We start from the raw sequence: 12096 nt of genomic DNA on the forward strand, positions 1-12096 counted from the left end.
AGACTAACATGTTCCATCTATAGCTATTATTGGTAAAAACTCCTTTAATGGAATAATGACAAGAAATCGGCTGCAATTTAAATATTCTGCTCAAAACACCAAGCTATACAACACGAACCACCTCTCTTTCTTCCTACTGTATTCTTCCTACTTTCAGGTTAACATTTCTCCCCTACCACCCTGAGATTTGTTTATCATCTACAGGAAGAGTTGAACAGAAAAGATGGAAGGGAAAAATAAAGGGTCTGAACTACATTAAAAATCTACTTTTTCAAAAGAAATTTTTAAATTAAACTTGTAATTTCCCACTCTCTGTAGAGGCTGAAAGAGCCTTTCATTTCTTTCAGAAATAGTAAATAGCATCATCTTTGAAGAGAAAAATGTAGTTCCAATCGTACATGTACAAAATTAGATTTGTTAAAACTATAAACATGAAAAGTAAACAGAACAGTAGACCTTTCCCTTCCCCATGCCTCTATTCCCCACAAAGCTTTAAGAGTTGATGTACCTTCTAATCTTGCACATTATAATTATTTCACATGCAATATCTGAAAGTCAAAAAATGGTGAAAACACCATATACCTCATGATGCGCAGTAAAAAAGAAAAAAAGTTTAACTCAAGATGTTTTTGAATTAAATGCATAGCCCAGGTTTATTTGCAAATGTTTTGCTTCCCCCTCCCACCCACCCCCCATGGTGCTGCTAAGATTGCCTACAAAGAATCAACAAAAAACCAGAACAGACTATGCAAAAATATACAAGCAAAGGTAAACCTAAAGTAATCTAAGACTGAAAAATTAGTAGCCTTTAATTAGAAGCCTTTAATGCTGCGTATTTTTGTAGTAAACAGGTAGATGATGCTCACACTCAGATTCAGCTCTTCAACGTAATACAAAACACAATTGTTATTACTTTAAAAACTTTAAAGCTCACCTCTGTATCCTTACTGATCAGCGAAGAGGGTATGGAGCTATTTACATTCTCATCTCCTTCTGAAGGAAGCAACTGGTGATTCACAGCTTGATAAAGAATCTACAGAGACAGAATAAATATAATCCCTTACCAGACAAATACTTATTAAGAACTATAATTCCAATGTCATAGGAAAGTCAAGAAATTCTGATGCAAAAATTTCCACAACAGAAAAAAAGAAGTGAGGGGATAGAGGAGGCAGGGAGAAGAAGAAAACAATTGTTTAACATCCTCTCACTCTTATAGTCCTTAGGCTAAATGACCTTCCCTTCTCTTTGTTTTCTGTGAAATATTTTTTCCGTACAACGTAAGGATTGTATTTTTTTGATTGTTATAGTTGTTATATTTGTTTATTTTACACTACCTATAAGTTTCTGTACCACGTCAGCTAAGAACTTCCATGAAAAATACTCATTATTGGAACTGTGCCTCTAAGGTGATGGGTAAGCAGAGAGACAAATGTCACATGAACAGAATTTCCGCAGGCTATAGACTAATGAAGTTCCACAAAACAGTTACAGTCTTTCAGCATCAACTGTTCACCATGAACTTCTGATAAAGATTTTTTGCATGTATCTACCTACATACATGGAATGGTTTGGATTGGAAGGGGCCTGAAAGATCATCTTATTTCAACCCCCCTGCCATGGGCAGGGATACCTCCCACTGAATCAGGTTGCTCACTAAGACACACACATTGGACAGAACAGAAGGCCATTTATGATGAGTGCTGAAAAAAATATGCTTAGCTTTTGGAGAAAGTAATTGCAGAAGAAACCAATTATGCATTCTTTCATGGAAATCATGACTTGGGTTTGGCTTCCTTGGGCAAGTATCAAATAAATTATCACTGAATGTTTGTAACAAATCATATTGTACTAACAAAGAACCCTCAGCAACCAATTCAGTATCAAGCTTTGTGAATAAAGAAGGTAAAATGTTTTCCCTTGGAAAAGTAGGATGCAAGAGGGTAATAACCAGTGGATGAGCAGCTATAATGCATTACAACTAAGAGGAAAAGAAGCCTTTAGAAGGAACAAGACAGCAATACAGGGGCAATGAATTGAGTGAAGTTTAACACATTTTTACTTATACAGCATCAGAAGTTTACGTAACTTCGAATTCTAATTCTGTGTATAGGTACATAAGAGAGGGAAACAAGCTTATTTGTATATTGTACAGGTATTAACTCTGGAAAGAGTCCACCTGTGTTTAAACTAGTAATTATACCTCCCTGCTTCAAACTGGAGTGCTTTCATGATGAAAAAAATAAATAGTAAAACACAAGTAAATATAAAGTAAACAGTTCATAGGAGTTAGACTTCATTTCAAACTGTTTGTAGCATTTAATTCTGACATTATCATGTTACTGAGGCTGCAAAAACTGCCTTTATGTTTCCCATATTTCTCATGTGCTCTGCTACACCAGAAATTTTGTGAAGAAAAAGGATATGCACTTGGAGTTGCCTTTATTACACTGCGTAAGTACTGTATCTATTACTACCCTCTCCTCCATGTCTTGAGACACAGAACATGAGCCCTCTAAGATTTTTATATTGTACAAAGAAAGCTATATAAGAGTTCACAGTGATTTAAGAAAAATTCGGACTTAGACATAGCATGTAGACCAACCCACAACTAAACTGAACAGAAATTTAACTTTCTGATAACCTAAATTACTGCACTGCAGTTTCAAAATAAGACCTTTAAATAGGTTTGTATGTCACCTTGCCATAACTTGCATTTAAATGTCACAGTAATAATTCTCATGGACATAATATGATCTGATGAACATTTAAGAGCTGATTCTGCTAAGAGTCAGTCATTGCAAGGTTAATAAAGATGGCTCAGATAAAAACGGTGTTATATTTGACAGAATCATCAAACGGCTGAAATCAGTGAGAAAAGAATTTCACCACATATTTGGTAATGATCATAAAAAATAAGAATAGATGTTTAATGAACTTTTAATTGGACATTTAATTAAGTTAGATTACACAGAATAAGCAGGTGACAGAACCTGGAGAACTTCAGAAAAAGATTTAAATCCATTTGCAAATAGAACGTTTAACAAGGCAATAAATTAAGACATTAAAAGTACTGAAGATAGATATAATTGCACTTCTACTTGAGCAGCCATCATATGAAAATGGTTTAAAAAGACCTGGTGCTGAAATAGAATAGCAAAAGTAGAATAATGAGTAGTCAAATTATAAACTTGCTGGGGCTGGCAGGCAGACAAATTTAAGGAAACAAAAATTAAAAATTCCCCTTTAAAGCATTGGTAAGCACTGAACTGCATGAAAGATGTTTCAGAAATACCTACCTGGGTTTGCAATGAGCTGCTAACTCCTAGCAATGCCTCTATGGCATTTGGGGGACAGTGCGTCAGAGCAAAAGCCATGAGTTCCTGACGCATATGCAAGTCATGGAAGCCTTCTGACTGCCCAAGCTGACTACATACTTCCCAGCTTTTAGAATAACCTACAAGAGAACACAAAACTTACTTCTCAGTTAAGCAAGCCTCACGAGTGTCAGGAGGAACCCACATAATTCTCACTGGATGAGACAAGAGAATAGTATGTGGTATTCCTGCCAACACAGCCCCTGAGAAAGGGGCCATAAAAGCTCCAGAAAAGAGATATAACTCAACTTTAGACTGAAATATCTAGAAGATTCATGGCCACCATATTGTAGATATCACTATAACAGGAATCTGTAAGCCTACATGCTAAATTTTTACATATTACCATAAGAAAATCAGAATGTACTTCAGTGCATAATATTAAATATATTACAGGAGTGGCTTTAATATACATACGATTACTTGATACATTAAGAGAACCTCAATTATTCTGTTTCCACACACACTCTCAATCCTAAGGCAGAAAAAAGATTCCAGAGAAGCAAAACCCATGCTACTTAGCATCTTGACATAAAAATATCACTTAATTTTATTCATAACCTCACATATAAGACTTACGTAAATAGCACAAATATTTTAAGAGCTTTGATAGAAGTCTATCTAAAAGACCTGCACATTAGCCTACTTTGAATACTTTAACTAAGATTCATTGGAGGGCAAGTTTTGGCGACTCCAGACAACCTCCAGGAAATTGCATGCCCCTGTGGCAGCAACGAGCCATTTGGACACCTGCCCTACCAACTTTAAGTTTTACTGTCTGTATCTACCACAGTGACCACAGGTAACAGGCAATCGGGGTTCTGTGATATTTAGTAAGAAACCTAAGTCAGAACTTACTACTACAGCCAATAATACCTATAAAGCCTATTTTGGATGGAACACTAAGAGCCATACCCAGCTGCCTAACAAACTTTTATTTCTTGTCATTACTTCAAGAGATCAACAAGTGGGATAGTAACTGTACAATAAGATTTTATAGTATGTGAATGAACTTTTGCAAGCTGAAACACAACTTGAGGATATTGAAATACATTTCCATACAGAAGTTTACAGAGAAGCATGACTGTGTATAAACGACACTGAATGCATATGTACCAATATACATGTTTAATTTCAATGGTGTTTCACATGACCATTAACAAAAATATAACACCAGAACATAGCAAGTAAGGGATTTAAACAACACGACAAATTATAACTTTTCCCTTATAATTTATATTTTAAAAAACTTATCCACTTTATATGTAAAACTTATAATTTATAACTCTGTTTTCTTACAAGAAAAAAAGCCTTTAAAAGACAATTAAAAATGGAATCCCTGATGGGATATATTTTTGAGCTTCTGGCACAAAAAATGAGGGCTTATTTGAAACGCATTATGTGATACCGGTTGAGAGATCTCAGTGAATCAAATTTTAAAAGACAGTGCTGCTCCAGAAGACACTGTGGCTAATTTTGTAGGTCCATGACATACATGGGAATTACCGTATTTCATACCACATGCCTTCTACAGCTGACATACTGCTGACTTGCACAATGAAGTCGATTTTTGAATGAAATGGACCAGTTTGAAGTAACATACTTCAGAGTGAGCTGAGCATCAGAACTCAGATTTCCAACCACCATCACCCCATGTAGCCCCCATTTATTTACTTCACCTGCAGTCATGAGCTCTTGGCAATGCATACTAGCTGCTTTGTAGTCCTGGAAACTGAGAGCTTGTTCCACTAAAAGGATTAAAACTTGACCTTTTCTCTCCATCTGGTCATCTCCTGTATGAAAAATTGAATATTTTTATTAGTTGGAAGAAATAATCAACATAAGCTTCCTACTTTATTTCTTAAGGAAATTATATGCCACAACATGAAAACATCATCTTCTGGAAATAAAATTATCATTTTATTCTTCCTAAAAATGAGGCAACAGATAAATATTAAAAAAAAAAAAAAAGTGGCATTATAGCTGGCTAAAGAAATTACATAACATGTTAAGTCTAGGTTAAAAAAGAGTTTAGAAGAAAAGCATATGCAGTTTTATTTATGTGACAGCCAACAGATTAAACACATTAAAACTGATATTAAAGACGAGGGATGTATAGAACCAAATACTGACTTTTTTGTGTGTGAATTGCAATAGAAAAAGAATCTTGATATTTATAATTATACTGTTACAATAAGCAAAGCCCCTAATTTAAGCTGCCACTTCATGTGGACAAAGATTCCTAAGATGTGAAAGACATTAGCATTTAAAATCCCTTCCCTGCTCAATTTAGAAAGTAGAACTGAAACTACTTTCTCACATCATATATGGATCACCAGATCCCCTGGACAACGTCTACTCCCCAAAGGATAAGTTAAAAGTAACACATCAGATACTAGTGATGTCTTCTGACTGAAGTTTCAGTAACAACCTCTGTGGACAAATGTCTTGACCTTAATTTTAAGAAATCAGCATTCGCAAATGAAAATCTAATCAGACAACTCATCTCCTTTTCACAGTCAGTTACAATCAATACAAATAACATTTATTCCTGTTACCCTTTATCAGCTATCTATATATATTGTTTTTTAAAAGCTTTTTCCAATTTAGAATGAACACGAGAAATTAGGAATTATTTACTTCACTGAAACCAGCTGGTCCAGGCTCATGCTAAAACAGCATCCACATATCCATGTACTATAAGAACAGGTGACTGAACGTACACAGGAATAATTCCATACTACTGATTTTAATTTAGGAAGGAGGGATGGCAAGAAACTAATAAAAGTGAGTGGGTTTTTCAATGCAAACTTCTTGCTCATGTTTCTCTCCTATTATTAGAAGTGATTTTATGGAGTCACTGCTGACAGTCATTTGAAAAGGGCACTGGTTTATGAAACTGTATTACTACAACTTATGAAATGCAAATATTTCAGAAGGTTAAACAGAGCCAGTTTCAAAAAACACTTAAAGAGTACATGTTCTTGAATTACATAGTTGTTATTTTTATTTTGGAGGATCGTCAACACAGGTAAACCTAATTTGTTTTTAAAGCCTTCTTGAAATGTAAGATGTAGCAGTTGTGCTAGAATGACATTCAAGGAAGTGAAGTTACTCTAATTATTTAGCTCAATTAAGATTCCCCTAATCCCAGCACATCACGACTAACTCAGCATAACTGGGAGAGCACTTTGGCTTCCCATCATTCCCATCTCTTGGCCTCTCGCCCTATATACTGCCAACACATGGTGTTGCAAATTAATCACATCCAAGGCTCTTGTGCTGCAAATTTTGCCCTCTGGAACCCAGGAACTTCTTATCCAGGCAAAAGCAATTACAGATGACAAAGAGGTGTTTCTGTCTACAAAAGCTAGATGTGAACTGTCATTTTGTAAGCAAAAGATTTGTAGTTGCCACTCACCTTCTGAGGCCCACCACTTCACCCTGACAGCATTACTACTTATGGAGAGATTTGTCTAAGTAGCAGACAAAAGTAAAAGGCAATAGAAATAATGAAACTATGGTTAGTCAGATTTCTGCTAAACAAAATAAGCACTGCTATTTATTACTACTTAAAAATCAGTGGGATTGGAGGAAAGAGTGAAGAACACTTGGAGCAAGGAACTGCTTTCTTCTTAACTGTGCTTGAGCAGTCACATACTGCCAAGTCCCCCCCCCCCCACCATTTTAGCTAATTAATTTTGATGCAGCAGATACATCTCTGCGTGTTTTTACAAAAGCACAAGCATAAAACATAAGGATTGTTTTCCTGCCAGTCCATGGCTATACTTTTTCATCTCATCTCCATTTTTCTCTCATTTAAAGTTCCATTATCTTGATGCACACTGTTATGCTGGAGATTAACTGTCAGCTCCACCACGACTACTGAATACCCCGCAACGCACAGCTCGAACCCTCTTTCATGTGGCTTTCACTGCCTCAACAGTGCAGTCACTTAAAATACAACCCACTGCAGATCAGCAGCATGTTCTCAGTCATCTATTCAGACTTGAAAAAATTCACTGGTGCAGCTTCATGACTCCTCATTTCAAGAGATTTTTAATAATAAAGCCTTATAAAAGTGAAAGGTTTTGAATCTAAATTGTTGCCCTTGCCATTCTGATAGACATCCAAGATGTAAAAAAGGTCCCTTCCATAAGGGAGACCATTAAAGTGATAACATTATTTTAATACAGAGTAATTCTGCATTAAGCCTTAACGTTAATGCCTGACATCCAGACTCAAATAAACCAAGTTCAGTAACTGGAAAGAACATGTTAGTTTTTATTTCCCCTTTATTATTTGCAAAACTGTGTGTGTCTGTGTTCTGCTGCTGAAGACTAATGCTTCCTTATGTCATAAGAAATACACGCTTTTTTTAAGGGTTACTTTGCTCAGTAAGATTTAGATCTCTTCTACATACACTTTTTCCACATCCTTTTGTTACAGCATTTAGCTTTCAGATAGAAGTTGATAAAAGCAGAGATGGCATTACAAATGAGAGGAAAAATATGGAAGCTCCTAAATGACTGAAAATCATTGGGTGGGGAGCAGGGAATACAGTATGTTCAAATATTTAAAAAAAAAAAAAAAATTTGAATCTAATTTGGGTATAATTAAAAAAAGCCAATTGAGACATTTTGTGTAAGATGCACATTGTATTTGTGAGTGGATAAAACAAAGAACATTAACCACATTAGAAAACTTAAAAGTCAAATGGAATCAAAATTGTATGGATATACTCCAGAAACTCCATTTACGAGACCACAGACCATCTGTATGGTTACTTCTACCTACATCAGACAAGAAAGTCAGTGTTAAGAAAAATGGATTTCAAAAATACAGTTTTAGCTGACTTAGGGATCTGAGCAAAGCTTAAAATTACTAGATATTACAGATATTAAAACTACATTACCACAAGAAAATTGTGAGAGAAGAGCAAGATGAATAGAAAATATTTCCAGGGATCTTGAATCAAAAATTGTCACAATAAATAGCAATGCTCCCTATATCTTGATACGCAGCAACAGTAGAGAAGATGCTAATTTCTGATGCATAAGCTATGTTTTTTTACCCCTTTTTTCACTCCTCTATTTTGTACGCGAGTAATTACATAATGTGAATTCTCTCGTGCTCTTTCTTAAGTGTGTGGATTAGGAAAGGAGCATGAGACTTAGGACACCTCCAGTTCCCTAACCAGGTGCAGGTTTGCTTGTTGTCATGCTGAGCACATTCTCATTCTCTCATTTTGCCCATCTGCAAAATTAAGATAACACTTGTGTGCCTAATTTAAAGGAGGTAGTGATGTGAGGCTTAAATAGAGTTTATTCTCATTGATCAAATACCTTAAAGCAATTAAGAAAACTGTTAATATATCACTACCTAAGCAATATTTTAGAATTTATTTTTGTACTTCTCAAAGCATTACTTGCTTTGAATGCTGTTCTCTAAAATAAACCGTATACAGCTCCTGAAGCTCCTTCAGATGACTACATGCACTCTATCCTTGTCTGCAAAGCAGATGCATTATTTTTAAGTTGAAATTAAAATATTGAGTTGAATATTGAGCTTTGAGTTGAAATTAGAAACTCATTTTTTAGGCTATGTGATATATGCAGTGCAATATACCATACACCATATACTCTCTATGTACACACATCTAATATTTATATAGCTATGAATGGCTTTATCAAGCAGGTCTTTCAAAATACATAATCAGATAGGATGGGGACAAAGGGGAAAAAATCTGACAAAGCAAGAGAAAGCACTCTACAGTGGTAGGTTGGGAATGGAAGGGATGACAGATTTCAGAAAGTGTAACTGATACAGGTACATTCCACAAGATAAAATTACAACTTTCACAGCAAATTTGGCTCATAAATCTGGGCTTTTTTTTTTTGTCCCTAATTGGTTTTCACTATTTTTACAATTATTCTTCTAGCAGTAATTTATGTAATTCTTCAGTAAGCAGATCCATAAAGTTCAATCTCTAGATTCTTTCTCCAGTATCCAGACATATCCCTATATCTCTCCATTAAACCATTTCCTTTCATCAGAACCTGTTAAAAATCATGTTGCCCTTTCCCAGGGATTTTAAACCTGATGTCTTAAAACTGCCTGGATGGCTTAGGATTTTGTTGGTTCACAAATCTTAAAATCTGTGTGCGTGCAAACTGCTTTTTTGGCAACAAACTGATTTATAGAATAATATTAATGGGTGTTATAATTCTTACTGCTGAAGTCATAAAGGAAGTCTTCAACTGCAACTCAGTAAAACTGAAATTATGAATTGAAAGATACAGAAATGCCCTTTTTAAATGTCTTGCTTTATTTAATTTTTTATACTGCCTATTAAATTTTAAGAGTATCTTCATTTGCAGATTATGAGTAAGGCTATGTCAGCATTCTACTTAGTATCAGTTTTTAAGGGGATTATTAGCCTAGCCACTAAAATCATATGCAGCCTTCAACCCTATGTCAGATTATATGTTTCAGCGCTCACTGAAGATATGTGCAGCAGCAATAGAGGACTGTAGAGTGAAGCTCTACCTCTTTCTCTAATATGATGGAAAAATATTGCACTTGTATGCTAGACTTTTTATATCACGATGACAGTCACGTATCCTTTGTATGCTTATTGAAAGCTTTTTGACGGTCTTCTGGATACTAGTCAATGGAATGAAATACAAAGCATAATATCTCTGCAATAACAGTGGTATACAGTTTATGGCTTTCACATCTCAGGAAAACTGAAAAAGATTAAAGAAATATTGAATTTTTTAAAATGAAAGAAACCAAATGTTTTCCACAGCCCATAGAACAAATAAGTTCAGATAACAATCACAACTTTGCCAGTCTCATGCTGAATCCTTGTCTTGCTTATGAATTAATATCCTGTATAGAAAAGAGTATTTCTAGATAAGTAGTACGACTAGTTACTCCTCAGAAACAGTGAAATGTTTTCTAATCACAGAAGCATAAAACTACTTATTTAAAGCAGAACAAAACCAACAATATACCCACAAAAAATACACCCACACCTACCATCACAGAAGGTCACTACTAGAAATATTTTATTGCTACTTTTGCTTTCAAAGGAATGTTACTCTATAAAAAAAATAAAAGCATGGAAAGTGACAGAGCTAATTGTTTATTTAGCTTAAGACTCAAGAAAATCAAAGCAGCTTTTTCCTTACCAAGATGAACTCCTGAAAAATACACTTACCTTAAGAATTCCATACTTACTACAAGAACAACCATCAGCATTAACAGTTAAAGTCAGATAACACAATACTCTTAGAATAAATATGTAATTTGTAACATTAGTAGTTTTTAAACCATTTACCTGAGTAAAAATTAAACACCTCACACATTCAGCTTCTATTTTTTTTTTCCAGTCCAGAGATAATCATTTTGTCATCTGTCTTTAAATCTTTTATAAAACTTTATAATCATTTAAAAACTTACTGAGACACCAATGAATAGGAAAGCCGGCACACAGACATTGCAATCTCAACAAGCACTACATGTACTCCCTAAAGTTTTCTACTTAATTTATGTTGCCCCTCTTCCTTCAGTCTCTGGAGATGGGAGCTACAAGTTTATTCCATATTCAAAGATACATACCAGGGCACAGGAGGCGCTAATTCACGACTATAACACTAACACTACTGGACAAAATAACTTGTGCTTTTAAGCTTCATAGAATCACACTGGATTTTGCTTTCTTCCTCTCATACAGGAGAGAATCATTTAGATTCAAAAGGAAGGTAAAACAGAAAACAGCTGCATTAGTCTAAAGAACCCAACATATTTAGAGAAAAAGACTCTAACCTGACATGGGTAGAAGCAGACAAGAGAAGGGAAGAATTATACAGTAATCTTGTCTTATGTATCCTATTTTCTTTCTAAAAGTCTTCCAAGTAACAAGCAAAGACAAGTTCTGTCTTTCTTTCTAATTTTTCCACAAAACAAGAGATTTACATGTAAAATGAATAATTACATAGACTGGATCCAACTACTTAATATGGTACTATGCCCTCACCTGTACCATCCTTCAAGTAGTAGGGCTCCACTGCAGGAGCTTACCATAGAGAAACAATTATTCTTCCACTGATTTCTTTCTTAAGGACCCAGTTATCAGAGGAGATCAAAGTCCTAACTTCTGCATCTCTAATAATATCACACCCAACCCTCCCTATATAGTATACTATGCAATGATTGTCACTGCTAAGATTCCCAAAATACAGGAAATAAAAAATCTTAAATTTAACAAATGGAACAAGTCGTTAAAAAAAAAAAATATAGTATACTAAAGATTTAATCCTTCAAGATGTTCAGCTTCTCAAATGAATATTAAGCTAACACATCAGCTTTAGTGCACAAAGAATATACATATAGCATAAACAAATGTATAAATTTCAGTTGTTAGAGATTATTTTTTTCCTCCAACTTAAGTGGTACTATTATTAAATCAAACTACTTTATTTGACAGACTCAAGAAGATTTACTGGAATTTTAGTACTGCCAATTGTCTATAAAACAAAATATTCTCACCTGCAACTACTCTAGTCTGAAATTAGCTTTTACTCAAAATACACATTAGACAAGGCTTTTCTTGGGTATTAACAAAAGGTCAGAAAAGCTGTCTTTCAGACCAGCTTGAAGGTAAAATATTTCATTACTGTAAAATATTCTATTCTGACCCAGTGACTGCTTT

The 12096-nt window shown here is 34.7% G+C and overlaps 1 protein-coding gene across 3 annotated transcripts in view; it reads right to left on the reverse strand.

Annotated features, from left to right (window-relative positions):
* The window catches only part of NBAS (NBAS subunit of NRZ tethering complex), a gene marked incomplete at its 5' end in the record, with an annotated part of 190930 nt that overhangs the window by 113201 nt on the left and 65633 nt on the right, over positions 1–12096 (reverse strand). For all 3 annotated transcript variants that reach the window (XM_082757307.1, XM_082757308.1, XM_082757309.1), the window contains 3 exons: positions 935–1033; positions 3300–3457; positions 5057–5170. In XM_082757307.1, coding sequence (XP_082613433.1) covers positions 935–1033; positions 3300–3457; positions 5057–5170 — 371 coding nt within the window. The remainder of the gene's footprint in view (positions 1–934; positions 1034–3299; positions 3458–5056; positions 5171–12096) is intronic.

The sequence above is a fragment of the Aythya marila genome (genome assembly GCF_965140915.1).
Source record: "Aythya marila genome assembly, chromosome: 3".
In the NCBI taxonomy this organism is placed as follows: domain Eukaryota; kingdom Metazoa; phylum Chordata; class Aves; order Anseriformes; family Anatidae; genus Aythya; species Aythya marila.